Source organism: Octopus sinensis, linkage group LG21 (assembly GCF_006345805.1).
Source record: "Octopus sinensis linkage group LG21, ASM634580v1, whole genome shotgun sequence".
Taxonomy (NCBI): domain Eukaryota; kingdom Metazoa; phylum Mollusca; class Cephalopoda; order Octopoda; family Octopodidae; genus Octopus; species Octopus sinensis.
In genome coordinates this window covers 16868373-16887510 of record NC_043017.1, presented here as the reverse complement: position 1 = coordinate 16887510, position 19138 = coordinate 16868373, and the positions used below count along the sequence as shown (strand labels likewise).

At 40.2% G+C, this 19138-nt stretch overlaps 1 protein-coding gene across 24 annotated transcripts in view; it reads left to right on the top strand.

The window, feature by feature from the left end:
• Positions 1 to 19138, top strand: part of LOC115222779 (ensconsin) — a 208056-nt gene that overhangs the window by 48114 nt on the left and 140804 nt on the right. Inside the window, exon 1 of one of the 24 annotated variants that reach the window (XM_036511840.1) lies at positions 3561 to 3626. The exons of 22 other annotated variants lie outside the window; for them this stretch is intronic. In XM_036511840.1, coding sequence (XP_036367733.1) covers positions 3602 to 3626 — 25 coding nt within the window. In that variant the 5' untranslated portion in view covers positions 3561 to 3601. Of the gene's footprint in view, positions 1 to 3560; positions 3627 to 3858; positions 4007 to 19138 lie in introns of those variants that run through there. One more of the 24 variants, XM_036511854.1, reaches the window with a different exon arrangement.

Sequence of the window (19138 nt, the reverse complement as noted above, 5' to 3'; positions counted from 1 at the left end):
CACTCCCATGGCTGCATGAGAATTTTTCACTGTGACTCCAAGCTATAACTCTTGTTTTCCTTTGCTATTTGTGCTCTTGTTTTATTGTTGATTCTCATGTTACTGTTGTTAACCTCCCTCTGTTGTTTAGATTTCTGTTGCTGTCTATTCGTGGGTCTGCTTTCGTTGTATTTGTTTTGTGAATTATTCAATTGAGAGGTTTCCTTTTAACCCTAGTTTTCGTAATATACATAATATTGATATTGAACTTAGGCAGGGACTGAATTTGAGAGGACGGTAATAAATTTGCTTAAAGCAAATGAAACCCCCCCCGGTTATTTGACCCCTACTTATTTTCTCAACCCCTAGAGGGATGAAAAGCAAAATCAACCTTGTTGGAATTCAAACTCAGACTTGTAGGCTGTGTGGTAAGAAGCTTACATCCCAATCACATAGTTCCAAGTTCAGTCCCACTGTGTGGCACCTTGGGCAAGTGTCTTCAACTATAGCCTCGGGCTGACCAAAGACTTATGAGAGGATTTGGTTGTTGGAAACTGAAAGACGCCTATTGTATATATATATATATATATTTGTCTGTGTGTGACTTTGTGTCTGTGCTTGTTCTGCTGACAACCAGTGATAGTATGTTTATGTCCCTGTAACTTAGCAGTTCAACAAAAGAGATTGATAGGAGTGGCTGTGTGGTAAGTAGCTTGCTTACCAACCACATGGTTCCAGGTTCAGTCCCACTGCGTGACACCTTGGGCAAGTGTCTTCTACTGTAGCCTTGGGCTGACCAAAGCCTTGTGAGTGGATTTAGTAGATGGAAACTGAAAGAAGCCCATCGTATATATGTATATATATATATATATATATATATATAAATATATATATATGTATGTGTGTGTGTGTGTGTGTCTGTTTGTCCCCCCAACATCGCTTGACAACCGATGCTGGTGTGTTTACGTCCCTGAAACTTAGCGGTTCGGCAAAAGAGACTGATAGAATAAGTACTAGGCTTACAAAAAGAATAAGTCCCGGGGTCTATTTGCTCGATTAAAGGCAGTGCTCCAGCATGGCCGCAGTCAAATGACTGAAACAAGTAAAAGAGTAAAGAGATTGATAAAATAAATACTGGGCTTCATTTGTTCAGTTAAAATCTCTGCAAGGCAATGTCTGCGGTCTCATAACTGAAACATGCAAAAAGATAAAAAGACGTGAGGTACCGTGACTAAACAAAGCATGATATCTGATCCCACTTTATATCCATTCTGTCAATAGACTGGCCTTATCTGCATTATTCTACTGCTTTATGTTTTATTCATATTCATTGGCTTCCATGCTGGTGGCACGTAAATTGCACCAATCCTGGTGCAGCCTCCTGGCTTCCCAGACCCCGGTCGAACCGTCCAACCCATGCTAGCATGGAAAACGGACGTTAAACGATGATGAGGATGATTGTGCCAATCTTTACACATACTGTCTCTTCTTTCATCCTCCACATATTTTAGTTATGAGCCCTTAATTTAAACTGGCTGTATCAGGCCCCCAAGAATTACACCTGTTTGTTGTTAAAACCAGCTGAACATGGCCTCTCACACCTACCCTGCAATGTCAGTCTAAAAGTAGGCAGTCACATCATTGAAATCCCAAAGCTACAAGATAATGCATGATTAATTCAAAACAATACGAATAAATAAGCATTACATTCGACAGTTTAATTTGAATGCCGAAAGGTTTAATAAATTTTTAATTCCTTACAAAAAGAAAAAAGAAAGAACATAAACTCTCAGGGATTCATCTTCGTTTCTTTGTCATTTCACAGTAATTTCTTTAAATATTTTTTTTTTATCCCATAGGCACAGGAGTGTTTGTGTGGTAAGTAGCTTGTCTACCAACCACATGCTTCCGGGTTCAGTCCAACTGCGTGGCACCTTGGGCAAGTGTCTTCTACTATAGCCTCGGGCCGACCAAAGCCTTGTGAGTGGATTTGGTAGACGGAAACTGAAAGAAGCCCGTCGTATATATGTATATATATATATATATATGCGTGTCTGTGTTTGTCCCCTAGCATTGCTTGACAACCGATGCTGGTGTGTTTATGTCCCCGTTACTTAGCGGTTCGGCAAAAGAGACCGATAGAATAAGTACTGGGCTTACAAAAGAATAAGTCCCGGGGTCGAGTTGTTCGATTAAAGGCGGTGCTCCAGCATGGCCGCAGTCAAATGACTGAAACAAGTAAAAGAGTAAAAGAGTATGTAAATTCTTAAAATAAGTACCGTACTATCCAGTGTTGTATAAATTCAACCAACAAATTATAGCAGTTTCTTAAAATGTTGGTACGATTAGAATAAATTATTTGTAAATCAAGGGACTTTTTCCCCGACTTTTGCAGTATTTTTGTGTTTTTAATATAGAACTGTTAAGTGTAACTATGTTTCCGTCCATCCACCTTCTCCACCCATTATTTCTAGTAGAGTCATGGTGGGGTAGGGTCCTCAGGCACCTCCTCCTTAGGGCACTATCAGAAGCAGCTGTCATTAGACTTTCTGGCTAGATTCCCAAGTCATCAACTAAAACTATAGACATTGTCCAAACCATCTCATTCCTGGTCTAACCCTAGGTGTTGTGCTGGTTGGTTCAATTTGAAGGATCTGTCTTTTGATTCTCTCCTATGACATACTTATCATATGTCAGGAGTTGTGACCTCTCGGTTTGAAGTAAGTGGCTCAACCTGGAGAAATTCCTTGGTTTCTAAGTTACACAACCTGTTATGTGACATTAGTCCAGAGATCCTTTTTGGCCTTTGTATTTGCATATTCCTTCAATTTTAATTGAAGTTTAAAACTTTGTATTGAAACTTGGTTAAAATAAGCAAGATTAAAAATATCACTCTGGTACTGTTATCAACTTTACACTTTGCTTTCACCAACTACCTCAGCATTGTTATATTCAGTAGAATTTTATCTACTCTTTTACTTGTTTCAGTCATTTGACTGTGGTCATGCTGGAGCACCGCCTTTAGTCGAATCAAATCGACCCCAGGACTTATTCTTTGTAAGCCTAGTACTTATTCTATTGGCCTCTTTTGCCGAACCGCTAAGTTATGGGGACGCAAACACCAGTATCGGTTGTCAAGTGATGTGTGTGTTTGTGTGGTGGGGGGGCAAACACAGACACACAAACATACATACATATATATATATAGGGAGAATTCACAAAAAAAAAAAAGACGAAGACAAGTGGTGTAGACAACAAACAGATGTATTAGTATAACGCTCGGGAATTGAAAAAGTCTTTAACGTTTCGAGCCTACGCTCTTCTACAGAAAGGAACACAGAAAGAAACAGGGAGATATACATATATACGACAGGCTTCTTTCAGTTTCCGTCTACCAAATCCACTCACAAGGCTTTGGTTGGCCCAAGGCTATAGTAGAAGACACTTGCCCAAGGTGCCACGCAGTGGGACTGAACCCAGAACCATGTGGTTGGTTAGCAAGCTACTTACCACACAGCCACTCCTACGCCTATAATGATCCTCCCTTCTGATTAATTTCATTATTTGTTTTCCTTCCACATTACTTCTAGAGAGAGGTGTCAGGTGAGAAGAAAATGCCTAAATGTATCACAAATGCAACAGCAGAAGTAAGCATGTACACCACTTATTACTAAGCGAATGTGAGATATCAGTTCCCCCCTTCTCTCTCCCCCGTGCGCACAGTTAAGTGTCATTCAGTTCCATTCAATTTTTTCTCATGACAAGCCTTGGTTGTGTTAGGTGAGGGCAGTTTTATTAGAAGATATAGTTTTATGACTGTACTCGTCACCTGCCATGCTACAACTTTCCCTGACAATAGGAAAGGAAGTCGTCATTGTGTAATTAATAAATAGCAAACGAGAAGGAAGAAAAACGTTGGTAAAACTCTCCACATTTCTTTCATTACCTTCCTTATTTAGAATTAACGATTTTGTAAATCATTTTAAATATATCCACAAATTCACCTCTGGGTTTCTTGTCTTCATACGTAAGTTCTTTTTGCCTTTTCTCTCCACTTTTTCTGTTTCTTCCACTGTTGTATTTCTACTTTTAAGCAAACTTTGTTCTGTGTGTTTTTCACCTGAGAATTATTTACACACTTTGTGCATTATATTTGTGTATATGTGACTGAACGACTTGCACTCATACCTGTTAATTTAACCGTTAATTGTTCCCCACGTTTGAAATACTTATAGTTTACTTGAGATTTTATGGAAAATTATTAGGTCCTTTAAAGATTTTTATGCATAGATAATATTTAGTCTGAGATATATTTTAGCTTTAATGTTTTCTAAATATTCGAGACAGTTAAATGGAATTAAGGTATTGTTGTTAGGAATAAACCTAGTCTTCAACAATGTGACAGTGCTGTTGTTGTTGCTATCCACAGCTTCAATGATTCTAGTAGCTCATTGCAGCAGCAGTAGTAGTAGTAGTAATAATAATAATAATGATTTCAAATTTTGGCACAGAACCAGCAGGTTTTGAAGGGAGATGTAAACTGATTACCTTAACCCCAGTATTTGACTGGTACTTCTTTTGTCGACCCTAAAAGGGTGAATGGCAAAGTTGACTTTGGCAGAATTTGAACTCAGAATGTAAATATGAAAAAAGGTGAATCAGCATTTTTGTCTGGTGTGTTAACAGCTTGCCGCCTTAACCCCTTCGTTACCAACCCAGCTGAAACCGGTTCTGGCTCTAAGTACAAATGTCTTGTTTTCATAAGTTTTGAAATAAAATCTTCCACCAAACCTTAGTCACAATTTATGTTCCTAACACCAGCTGAATGATAACTAAGTTATTTTACTAAATTCTTTGTTATATTTAAAGTAATTGAAAGAAACACAGAACATCTCAACATAAATACAGTAATGAAAGGGTTAATAATTAATGATGATAATAATAATAATAATTCTTCCTACTATAGGCACAAGGCCTGAAATTTTGGGGGTGGAGGGACTAGTTGATTACATCGACTCCAATGTTCAACTGGTACTTATTTTATTGACCCCGAAAGGATGAAAGGCAAAGTCAACCTCAGTGGAATTTGAACTCAGAATGTGAAGATGGCCAGCAAGAATAATGGAGATTTCTGACTTTGGCATATGGCCAGTAAGTTGAGGGGAGGGGCATAGTCAATCCCATCAACTTCTGTACTTTATTTAATGCACTCTGAAGAGATTAAAAGCAAATCCTGTTTGAACTTGAACTCAGAATGTAAAGAGCTGGAACAAATATTGCAAAGCATTTTTCTCATAAAATTTTGCCAATAGGATATTAATCATTTCTTACCTGGGTACAAGGCCAGGTATTTGAAAGGAATAATGACATTGACAGAACTACTACTGACTTTCAACTTCATTATAAAGTGACAAAATATTGTCAAGCATTCAGCCTGACATTTTTTTTTTACTATAATAGTTATAATGGTAATGTGTAGTGAGATCATTCCGTGGTACAAACACACACACACACACACTATCTCTCTTACTCTCTGTTTCGTCTCTCACTCTCTCTCTCTCTCCTTCCCACTTGTTTCCACCATTCCTTTCTTATTTCTTTATTGCCCACAAGGGGCTAAACACAGAGGGGACAAACAAGGACAGACAAACGGATTAAGTCGATTACATCGACCCCAGTACGTAACTGGTATTTAGTTTATCGACCCCGAAAGGATGAAAGGCAAAGTCGACCTCAGCAGAATTTGAACTCGGAACGTAACGGCAGACGAAATACCGCTAAACATTTCGCCCGACGTGTTAACATTTTTGCCAGCTTGCCATTGCCACCATTCCTTTCTGTAGGCAAAATATATTTCTGTTCATCCCTCACTGCTGTCACTCATTATTATAATGGTGTTGTTTATCATATAACATTATGGGTCTTGCTATTAGTTATCAAAAAATTGAAAAATAAAAATTAAAAAAAAAACCCCACCTATTCTGCCCTCTTTTATTTAATCCACAACAACTATAATCTTTGGGGGTGAGGAATTCTCATTTAGATGCTTGTTTACATTCACACAAAATTTTCCGTTCTTTCCTTCGGCTGGAAGGTAATTATTAACTTCAAAGAATGTCTGTTATTACTTTGGAGACACATTTTACACACAAGTTTGCTATTTATGTGGGATAAACTTTGATATCTTAACAGTAACTTGATGTTTAATTTATAGCGTTAATAACAACCATCTTATTATTTTATTGTAATTTTCTTATAGATTACATTTTTTTTTTAATGTGAATGTGGTTACTACCTCAAGATTCCTCTTATGTGCCTTTTCTCCCAGCAGTTTATTTTCCCTGTTGTTTTATTAAGCCCCACCCTAAAAAAGACACATTATCCTTGTACATTTGGTCTGGCATAATCACACCTACTTCAATTATACTGACTCTGATTATAACTTTAACTAGCAGTATCGCCTGGCGTTGCTCGGGTTTGTTTCGACCCTTTAGAATTGGAATTTTTGTAAAGTAAAAATTTTGCATTATGTAGCTAGTTATTCTCTTTAAGTGAACATTTTTCTGGTTGAAATACACCGAAAAATGGCGACACAGCAGTAAAAAAAATCGTAAAAAATAGGTATTTACATAGAAAAAAGCACCTTTTTGATGTAAATAACTTTTGGTGTTAACATGGTCCGATTTGAATTTTTTCTTCCATGGAAGGAAGAGCAAGCCTTCTTCTATCATACTCTCAATTTTGGTCAACTTGCGCCGCAGGGTCTCGAAGGAGATAGTGTTAGTTGAAGGCTACCAAACCTACCATACGCAGACAACTTCAGCTTTATATAGAGAGAGATAATGAAGTAAAATATCAGTAAGATTATTTACAATTTAGAATAACCGTATGCTTTGGTATTTCCAGATGTGGTATGGTTACACTAATTCAAGTGTCGGTAACTTCTGTCTTCTGGTTGAAAAAAAAAAAAAGTTTTTCCAAAGATTCATTTATAGTAGATTATTTACTTTGAAGAGTGACAAGCTTTGGTCCTAGAGATTTCCCATCAGCCAAAACTGGGAGGCCAAAAAATGTTTTCTTAAATTTCCCTTTCTCACCTATCAGCTTGAGTTCAAGAGAGAAAAAAATAAATGTGACAGAATTGGTGATGCATGGGCGACAGGTATAAGCTAGCTCTCTAGTTGAACATCAACACATTTCAGTGAAGTATTCCTACAAACGCTAGAGCCAATTGGCGGCAATTGATATCTTCTATGGGGAATTTGTAGTCGTAAAACTCTTTCGCTTGATGGTTCATAAAAGACAGTACTGTGCAACTCTTAAGGGTGCATCATCCATCCGAACTGCCGGATTACTGTATTGTAACAAAATCATTGGAGGACCAAAAGCAAAGGGTTAATCGAAATTGCACCAAATTCGATGACTGGCACCTGTGCCAGTGGAGCGCTAACAGCTCCATCCAAGCAGGATCACTGCCAGAGCAGCTGTCTGGCACGTAAAGAGCACCATTTGAGTGTGATCGTTGTCAGTGTCACCTCACTGGCACTTGTGCCGGTGGCACGTGAACAAAACATTCAAGCGAGGTCGTTGCCAGTGCTGCTGGACTGACTCCTGTGCAGGTGGCACATAAAAAGCACCATTTGAGCGTGGCCGTTGCCAGTACCGCCAGACTGGCCCTCGTGCTGGTGGCACTTTAAAAGCACCCACTACACTCTCGGAGTGGTTGGCGTTAGGAAGAGCATCCAGTTGTAGAAACTCAGCCAAATCAAGACTGGAGCCTGGTGCAGCCATCTGGTTCGCCATCCCTCAGTCAAACCGTCCAACGCATGCTAGCATGGAAAGCAGACGTTAAACGATGATGATGATGATGAATCCCACATGATACTCATTTAATGGTTGCCTAGAAGTTGGAGCAACATGTCAATGGACAGGACCCTAGATTCTAGATGAACTACTCTCCCTGAATGGAGGGAAGCACACCGTCGGTTACGAACATGAGGGTTCCGGTTGATCCGATCAACAGAACAGCCTGCTCGTGAAATTAACGTGTAAGTGGCTGAGCACTCCACAGACACGTGTACTCTTAACGTAGTTCTCGGGGATATTCAGCGTGACACAGAGAGTGACAAAGCCGGCCCTTTGAAATACAGGTACAACAGAAACAGGAAGTTAGAGTGAGAGAAAGTTGTGGTGAAAGAGTACAGCAGGATCACCACCATCCCTGCCGGAGCCTCGTGGAGCTTTAGGCGTTTTCGCTCAATAAACACTCACAACGCCCGGTCTGGGAATCGAAACCGCGATCCTACGACCGCGAGTCCGCTGCCCTAACCACTGGGCCATTGCGCCTCCACTCTCCCTGACTACTACACTATGTGTTGAATTTAATTTCATAATTAAATGTATCTGTATACAGTCAGTTCTGAAATTTTTCCAGCTTTATTTCATCTGAATTTGAACAAAAAGAAATAAATCCACGCATCAATCCAAACTGGCACACCACAGCTAAAATAACTGAACTGATTTTTGAGAAAAAAGTGCAAACAAAACCCCACAAACTCATAAACAAACCAGTTGAATTGCTTCGTTATATGGGTGTATGAGGTCATCAGGTACACGAGTCGTTATTGCTTGTTGTCAGATGTTGTTGATTCGTTAATGGTGGTTGTTTGTGGTCTGGTGGTAAGCAAGCATTGATCTTCTTTGTAGCAGTCTCTCCTTTTTCACTCTTATTCTTATAGCTCTGTACTTTTTGTTTTATCACTGTATTCCTCCCACCCAGGTCACTAAACTGTTTTCTTTCTCTTAGCGAGAAACATTATGTGTAAACACGTGAATACATGCGTGTGCATAGACACACACACACACACACACACACACACACACACACACACACACAGGTATAGTGTGAAAGAGAGAGACCTATGTAAAACTCTTTTTATTCATAACTGAGAAAATTATGTTTTATAGTGCAGAACAAATTTGTGTGTGTCTGTGTGTACACGCCTTTGATATGAATCTTTTAAAATCTTGTGTGTGGGTGTGTGTGTGTATATATATATATGTATATTTATATATATATATATATATACACACACACACACACACACACGTGGAGGCACAATGGCCCAGTGGTTAGGGCAGTGGACTCGCGGTCGGAGGATCGCAGTTTCGATTCCCAGACCGGGCGTTGTGAGTGTTTATTGAGCGTAAACACCTGAAGCTCCATGAGGCTCCAGCAGGGGGTGGTGGTGCTGGTGCTCCCTGCTGTACCCTTTCACCGCAACTTTCTCTCACCCTTTCCTCTGTTGGCCTGCTCGCTTAGCCAGCGGGGTGGCGTCATTTGAAGGCTAAAACAATGTGAAGCGCATTGTGACCAGCGATGTGTAGTAACATCTGATAGCTTGGTCGGTGACGGTGACTGTGATATATATACATATATATAAAAACAAAATGGAGACGATTGTGTCAAAATGGTGTAAGAGACCTTGTTTCAACCAGCATTATCTGGCTGAAGGGAGCAAAGCAAAAGAGGCTGCAAATACATGGCCTGCACTGACCTGTAATCCTCATGCTTGCAACATCTGTGGCCTTCTTAGAGTAGATTGTTAGCAGGACTCAAACGTCACATTTGACATGAGCGTTGTGACTAACAAAGAAAGTGTGGGTTGTCCAGATCCTTAAACATTGAAACCAACTGAAGAGTCCATCACATACATATGTCTGTGCATTCATGTGTTGGTGTGATGTTTTTTCTTCTGCACACCCATTATTTAATGATGCTCTCACCAGCAATAGAGAGAATTTTTTTTTTATTTGATAAAGAACAAAATCCTTTTTGTGAATTCTAAGGTTCAGGCAAAAGGCTTTATCTGCAAGATTAAATTAGTTGAAACATTTTATCATTGCAATGAATTGTTTTCTTGAAAATCTGATTTCACAGAAACCAATGAAGTAGTCTTTGAATTTTAGTATTATAAAGATGGGCACAAGCGTTGATTTTGCAACTATGGGATTTCAAGTTTAATCCCACTTTGGGCAAATGTCTTCTACTATAACCCCTAATAGGGTGATGAATACTGCCTTTCCTCCTCTAAGTGACAAAAAAAAAAAAAACCTTTTTTTGAATAGAAATTAAAAGGTTGTGTGGGCTTATAACTACATGTAGCTGTAAAGAAACAAGAGCGCTATTATGCATGAAGCATAGTAGGCATACACAGTGCTTTTTATGTTATTTACTTACACATAGGCGCAGGAGTGGTTGTGTGGTAAGCAGCTTGCTTACCAACCACATGGTTCCGGGTTCAGTCCCACTGCGTGGCATCTTGGGCAAGTGTCTTCTGCTATAGCCCCGGGCCGACCAATGCCTTGTGAGTGGATTTGGTAGACGGAAACTGAAAGAAGCCTGTCGTATATGTGTGTATATATATATATATATATATATATATATATATATATATATATATATATATATATGTATGTGTGTGTATATGTTTGTGTGTCTGTGTTTGTCCCCCTAGCGTTGCTTGACAACCGATGCTGGTGTGTTTACGTCCCCATCACTTAGCGGTTTGGCAAAAGAAACCGATAGAATAAGTACTGGGCTTACAAAGAATAAGTCCTGGGGTCGATCTGCTCGACTAAAGGCGGTGCTCCAGCATGGCCACAGTCAAATGACTGAAACAAATAAAAGAGAGTATGTGCATGTGCACACACACACACACGCATAGCTGTGTTGTTAAAAGTTTGTTTCCAACGACATGACTTTGGGTTCAGTTTCACTGAATGGAATCTTGAGCAAGTGTCTTTTTCTATAATCCTGGGTTGACCAAATCCTTGTAAGGGAAATTAGCAGATGGGAACTGAAAGATGTCCATTTTGTGTGTGTGTGTGTTCTTAAGTGAAGTTAATTTTTTGGCTCAAAAAGCAAAAAGCAAGGCCATGTAGGGGGACATGGAGTTATGTACAGGGAGGGTGTTCATGCAAAGAGTTCAGGCCATTTCTGGTCAAGAGAGACTTTGAACCGAGCGGTCGTCGGCATCTTCACTATCTCGTCCGGCAGCTTGTTCCACGGATCCGCAGCCCGGACAGAGAAAGCCCCTCTCCTTCGATTGAGATGAAATCGTCACAGATAGAGCTTTTCGGAGTGACCCCGCAGCCGATGCTCTGGAGCAGGAGTGAAGAACAGCTCTTTCGAGAGGTTACACTTTCCGCTTATGATGTTGTGAGCAAGAATGAGATCACCATGGCGTTGTCGTTTTTCTAGAGAATAAAGGTCGAGTGTCTTCAGCCTTTCTTCATAAGACAAATTCTTGAGACCAAGAACCATGCGGGTAGCCAGCTTCTGGACTCTTTCGAGATGCTGTATGTCTTTGAGGAGATAAGAAGAGAAGGCTTGAATCCCGTTCTCCAATATGGGTCTCACCATTATTTTTTCTAGAGAATAAAGGTCGAGCATCTTCAGGTTGCATAATTGTTGTAAACAAGGTGTCACTGTCATACAAATGGTGTTGTTTGATTCCAGTCTTCCGTGGTAACATAATCTGGCAAAGAGGAAATATCTTGCTTGGAAATAAGCGAAGGTTGCTGACAGGAAGAGTATCCAGCTGTAAAAAAACCTGCCTCAATGAATTCCACCTGACACATGCAACATGGAAAAGCAGATGCTAAAATGACTGATGATGATGATGGCGGCACACACGCATGTGTGTATTCGTTATTACTATTGGGTTGACAAGAAAGTAATTTTAGTTTTTTAGTGTGAAATGTCATTCTTTTTTTTTCATACGAAGAATGAACTTTAATCAGTTATATATTTTCCATTTTGCTTGATGACGTTTTGCCATCTTTCTGGCAACTTCAGGATTCTGCACTCATAGAACTTCTGGTTCTTATCAACCAAAAAACTGAAGTGTGATTTCAGGTCGTCATCATTTTTGAAAGTTTTACCATTCAAAGAATTTTGAAAACTTTGAAATAAATACACATATTTCAGTTTGGAGTTTATTTCACAACCATCGGAGCATGTTTCGTGAGAAGGTTGTAATCTGTAAACAGTTCTGAGGAGGAACCAGAAAGAGAAGTATGGACACGCAAATGCACATATGCGCACTGAATTCATAAAATGTTAGGGTAAAATCGCATTGTGCCTCGCAAAATAAAATGGGAGCGGAAAATAAAAACACAATGCGTACTCTTTACTCTTTTACTTGTTTCAGTCATTTGACTGCGGCCATGCTGGAGCACCGCCTTTAGTCGAGCAAATCGACCCTGGGACTTATTCTTTGTAAGCCCAGTACTTATTCTATCGGTCTCTTTTGCTGAACCGCTAAGTAACGGGGACGTAAACACACCAGCATCGGTTGTCAAGCAATGCTAGGGGGACAAACACAGACACACAAACATATACACACACACATACATATATATATATATATATATGACATGCTTCATTTAGTTTCCGTCTACCAAATCCACTCACAAGGCATTGGTCGGCCCGGAGCTATAAGCAGAGGACACCTGCCCAAGATGCCACGCAGTGGGACTGAACCCGGAACCTTGTGGTTGGTTAGCAAGCTACTAACCACACAGCCACTCCTGCGCCTGTCAAAATAAATGAAAGAGAGGAACAAAGCAAGTTATATGATGTTCTGCATGTCACACCTGATGCCACTGTCGTGTAGCTTTTGCTGAAGTTTTCTTGCTTTTGAAATGGCTGAATTCCCTTTTTGACACAGCAACTGGTTTTTTACATCTGATTTTAAATTGGTAAACATAAATGTAGAGCTGGACACATCTGCACACACACACACACACACACACACACACACACACACACACACACACACACACCCACACACACACACACACACACCACACCCACAACACACACACACACACACCCACACACACACACACAACACACCACACACACACACACACACACACACACACACACACAACACACACACACCACACACACACACACACACACACAACACACACACACACACACACACCACACACACACACACACACACACACACACCACACACACCACACACACACAACACACACACACACACACACACAACACACACACACACACACACACAACACACACACACACACCACACACACACACACACACACACACACACACACACACACACACACACACACACACACACACACACACACCACACACACACACACACACACACACACACACACACACACACACACACACACACACACGAGTGAGTGCCTGTGTGTGATGAGCTTCTGTATATTTCCTTCTACCAAACTAGAATCTCCTCAGCAAAGCAGTCTTGCCAGTAATCTCTCTATATATAAACGGCAAAATGTCTGTCTGTGTATCTTTTATACAAATCCACAATTTTTCAGTTAGAGGGCTCGCACTTTCCATGGTCATTCAAAACCGTCCAAGGGTGGTCGTGCACATCTTTACATTTCCCCAGTCACCCCGCAAAACCATTAAAAAATCAATAGAAGTAACTTTTTTACTCTTACTCTTTTACTTGTTTCAGTCATTTGACTGCGGCCATGCTGGAGCACCGCCTTTAACCGAGCAACTTGACCCCGGGACTTATTCTTTTGTAAGCCCAGTACTTATTCTATCGGTCTCTTTTGCCGAACCGCTAAGTAACAGGGACATAATCACACCAGCATCGGTTGTCAAGCAGTGCTTGGGGGGACAAACACAGACACACAAACACACACACATACACATATATATATACGTATATACGACGGGCTTCTTTTGTGAATTTTCTATCCAAAACCCAATCAAAATGCCTGAAACTTGATACGCCAATTGAATGCCATCTAGCTGTATGTGATTGGTCGGAGATTTGGACAGTACTCGCGTGTATGTGCGCACGTACGCAGCTGTATATGCATGCACTAGCACTATGACCCAGCGTTGCCGGGTCATAGTGCTAGTAGAGATATATTAAGTTTTAGTAAATAAATACAGGGTGGTTTAATAGCTTGAAATAGCGACAGAAAAAATACCAAGAGTTGAATGCTTTTTGAAAACATAAATAGTAAAGTTGATGCTAATACATCTAATGTTTTTGAGCTAAATTTGATGTCTATATCGCAGACTCACTCATTGCATTCTGTTTTTAATTAATTAAAATTAATTAAAATTTTGGAGTTTTCTCTCTTTCTTTTCATGGCCAGAATAAATTGTAAAATTAATTATTTGTTTTTCTTGTCTCTCGTAATCTTAATCAATTAATATTTCTTTGCTCGTTACATTATGTTAGCACCAACTTTACCACTTATTTTTTAATGCAGCATGTCTGGATATTTTCCACCCTCATTCTGTTAATTCTTATAACAGATCCTAAGTAAAAATATTGATATATGTTACTTAATACCTATCAGACCATCTCTAAGTTACAAATATCATACACTAGCAGTATTGCCCGGCGTTGCTCGGGTTTGTTTCGACCCTTTAGAATTGGAATTTTTGAAAAGTAAAAATTTAGCATTATGTCGCTTGTTATTCTCTTTAAGTGAATATTTTTCTGGTTAAAATACACCGAAAAATGGCGACACAGCAGTCAAAAAATCGTAAAAATAGGGACTTTCATAGAAAAAAAAGCACCTTTTTGATGTAAATAATTCTTGGTGTTAACATGGTCCGATTTGAATTTTTTCTTCCACGGAAGGAAGAGCAAGCCTTCTTCTATCATACTCTCAATTTTGGTCAACTTGCGCCGCAGCGTCTCGGAGGAGATAGTGTTTGTTGAGGGCTACCAAACCTGCCATACACAGACAACTTCAGATTTATATATATCATACCTTACCTGTCACCTCACCCTCCTCCTCTCAGATGAAATTTAATAGAAAGTGTGTGAGAGGGTTGTTTTCATACAGACAAAACTATTGGCTGCTCTTCCTGCTGCATTGCTGTCTAAACACTATTTCCCCCTCATGTAAGCGATACTAGTGTGTATTCAGCAAAGGAGCTTGTTCATGATTGTTTGACCTGCTAGAAATAACAGTCAAATCTCTGAATTTTGAGTCATTTAAAAATAAAAGAACTTTATAGAACTGTGTACTTCCTGATATACAAAAAGACTGTATGGTCACTACTGTAACACCTTTCACCATTGGTCAATTCAGAAGCCAATGAAATAACACTTCTGTTTGGTCACTTAAGCTAACAGAAATAGTAGTAAAATTTTTCTTGAATTATGCATTACCTTATTAAATTATGACATAACGAAGTAATATATTTAAGAAGTACAAAATCATTTAGAGCATGTTATTTCTCCTAGTAGGAGTGGCTGTGTGGTAAGTAGCTTGGGCAAGTGGCATCTTGGGCAAGTGTCTTCTACTATAGCCCCGGGCCGACCAATGCCTTGTGAGTGGATTTGGTAGATGGAAACTGAAAGAAGCCTGTCTTATATATGTATGTGTGTGTGTTTGTGTGTCTGTGTTTGTTCCCCTAGCATTGCTTGACAACCGATGCTGGTGTGTTTACGTCCCCGTCACTTAGCGGTTCGGCAAAAAGAGACCGATAGAATAAGTACTGGGCTTACAAAAAGAATAAGTCCCGGGGTCGAGTTGCTCGACTAAAGGCGGTGCTCCAGCATGGCCGCAGTCAAATGACTGAAACAAGTAAAAGAGTATACCATTACTCTTGTTCATTCACTCGTATTTGATTTTGGTGACTTTTGAACATAATTACTGTTGATGTATGGCAACTCTTTCTCCCCTTCTGTCCCCTCTCTCTTAAGGATCTAAAAAATATTTCGTTCCCTTTCATTTTTTCCTTCTTTCATATGACCTGTGAATATTTTTTTCTCTCTCTCTCTGACTGCCTCCTTAATCTCTGCTTCTTATGCTACTTGACTTTGAGTAACTTTTTCCCCCTTTTTATCCCCTTTTCTCTATCCCTCTGACATCTTTCTTACCTTCTTTTAATTGTTCATCTCCCCTCATTCTCTTTGTCTCATCTTTCTATTTACCTATGACACTCATCACGTCTCTGTTGTTCAGCACTTACAGTATATAATTAAGTTACCTATGTCGCTTTTTTTATTTGTCTGGCGATTTCTTCAGAAGTCACCTGAAAACGTTTTTGACAGTTTCCTCACAATCATCATCATCATCGTTTAACGTCCGCTTTCCATGCTAGCATGGGTTGGACGGTTTGACTGAGGGATTGCGAACCAGATGGCTGCACCAGGCTCCAGTCTTGATCTGGCAGTTTCTACAGCTGGATGCCCTTCCTAATGCCAACCACTCCGAGAGTGTAGTGGGTGCTTTTACATGCCACCGGCACGGGGGCCAGTCAGGCGGTACTGGCAATGACCCTTGCTCGAATCTTTTTACACATGCCAATGGCACAGGTGCCAGTCAGGTGATGCTGGTAACGATCCCGCTCAAATGGTGCCTCTTACATGCCACTGGTACGGAAGCCTTATAACTCAGTTATTAATTTGTATTGGGTGTTCTGCAAAGAAAAAAAAAAGCAGTAATTGGGATTTTATTTTTTATATTTTATGCCCCCCACCCACTCACCCATTCCAATGTTCTGCTAATTCTGTAATTTGTGTGGACTTTTCTTTAATAAGTTAGAAGAGATGAGAGATACCTATGACCTTTGACACGTTAGCATTTAAACTGGCCATATCGGGGCCCAAATATTCTTCTACCTGCTTTTGGCTCAAGCTGGCCAGATCTGGCCTCTCATACTTATTCCACAAAGTCATTTTTTATCTTGTTTCAATCATTTGATTAATTAAAAATAATGGAAGCTCATCCCATGTCTTCATAAAAAGCACCATCCGAACGTGGCCGATGCTAGCGCCGCCCCGACTGGCTTCTGTGCCGGTGGCACATAAAAAGCACCATCCGAATGTGGCCGTTGCCAGCGCCGCCTTGGCTGGCTTCCGTGCCAGTGACACGTTAAAAGCACCAACCGATCGTGGCAGGTGGCACGTAAAAAGCACCCACTACACTCGCGGAGTGGTTGGCGTTAGGAAGGGCATCCAGCTGTAGAAACACTGCCAGATCAGACTGGAGCCTGGTGCAGCCCCTGGCTTCCCAGACCCCAGTCGAACCGTCCAACCCGTGCTAGCGCGGAAAATGGACGTTAAACAATGATGATGAATGGAAGCATTATATTTGGTAGAATACTCTGGATGCTGGAGGGTGAAAGATCTCTCTAAAATGGTGTGGTTGATGATGATGATGATGCTCAGTTTAAACATGAAGTGCAGAAAAAAGAAGTTTTTAAAGAAAGAATTCTAAAGGGTTACAGTTGTGGAAAGAAGGATTGGGTAAAATGTTTAGTGCAGGATCTGGGAGGTGAGACACAGTACACAGGGTGGAGAAGGGGTGCACCCCCCCCAGTGAAGAGAGTGTGCATAGCTAGTAGGTAGCAAGTTCAGGAGAGCAGAAGTGAATGTGTTAGTAATAGAAGAGAGATGTAGAAAGTGTAGGAGGGGGGGTGCTCATTTGTTAATACTTGGGGCCCAGTGAAATCGGGCCCAGCATTTAACATCAATTTATATATATCGAGTTGGCAGAAACGTTAGCATGCTGGGCAAAATGCGTAGCCGTATTTCGTCTGTCGTTACGTTCCGAGTTCCAATTCTGCCGAGGTCGACTTTGCCTTTCATCCTTTCGGGGGTCGATAAATTAAGTACCAGTTATGCACTGGGGTCGATGTAATCGACTTAATCCGTTTGTCTGTCCTTGTTTGTCCTCTCTGTGTTTAGCTCCTTGTGAGTAGTAAAGAAATAAATTTATATATATAGGCGCAGGAGTGGCTGTGTGGTAAGTAGCTTGCTTACCAACCACATGGTTCCGGGTTCAGTCCCACTGTGTGACACTTTGGGCAAGTGTCTTCTACTATAGCCTCGGGCCGACCAAAGCCTTGTGAGTGGATTTGGTAGACGGAAACTGAAAGAAGCCCATTGTATATATGTATGTATATATATATTTGTGTGTGTATGTTTGTGTGTCTGTGTTTGTCCCTCTAGCATTGCTCGACTAAAGCTGATGCTGGTGTGTTTACATCCCCATAACATAGCGGTTCGACAAAAGAGACCGATAGAATAAGTACTGGGCTTACAAAGAATAAGTCCTGGGGTCGATTTGCTCGACTAAAGGCGGTGCTCCAGCATGGCTGCAGTCAAATGACTGAAACAAGTAAAAGAGAAAAGAAAGAGAGAGTATATGTGTGTGTGTGTGTGTGTTCATTCTTCATAGTAATCTGGGCTTGCTGGAATTTCAGTAAAGTAGTTCTCTGTACATGTCAATATATATGAGATCCAATTTTCCCTGATTCACAGCCAGTCTTTTACACAGTCTGTCTTTGTCTTCTGTGAGGTTACATATTCCCAGTTCTACCCAAGCAGCCTTCTTTTTCTGTTTACACTTTGCTCTTTGTTTACATTTAATGACATACAAGTTTTAAGCAGTCTTTTAGGGGTTTTTATTGTTTTGTCTTTGTTACTTGTTGCTCTTCCTATTCTAATGTTTCTGTGGAGTAATGGTCACTAGGCAAAGCACATTGCTTTATTCCAGATGTTCAAAATAGTGCCTAAATTCCTCTGTTTCTCTGTATACTTCTGAGGGTTGTCTTTCCTTTATCTCTTCTTCCTTCTCTCTCTGTCTGTCTGTCTGTCTGTCTACACCCTCATTCTACCTGTCTACCTGCCCTCTCTCTCTTTCTGTCTTTCATTCTTCCTATTGTTTTCTCAAACATGACTCACAGCACATTTTCAATGTTCATTTAAGTTGCTGCTTTGTTTCTGCTACTTTTTTTATTTTTTTTTTGCTTTCTTAAAAGAACTCTCATTTATTTATATTTTTTAATGTTTATTTTCCTTGGGTGAATAATTTAACAGCAAAGGTTTACTAACTGCTCATCTGGCCAATTCATTGCTTTTTGTGTTTTTTTTTTATTAGTATTGTGTGTGTGTGTGTGTGTGTTTGTTTTTTCTTCAACTATTTTTGTCTGGCTTTGAGGACAGATTACCTGGTAATTTACTTACCAGAAACAGCAGGCCACTCACCAGTCAAGAAATTTTTGTTTTTTGTCCTTTTCCTTCAGTTTATTCATGTTTGACATTGAAAATTCCTCCTCCACCCACCTTACCCCCAGTCCAAC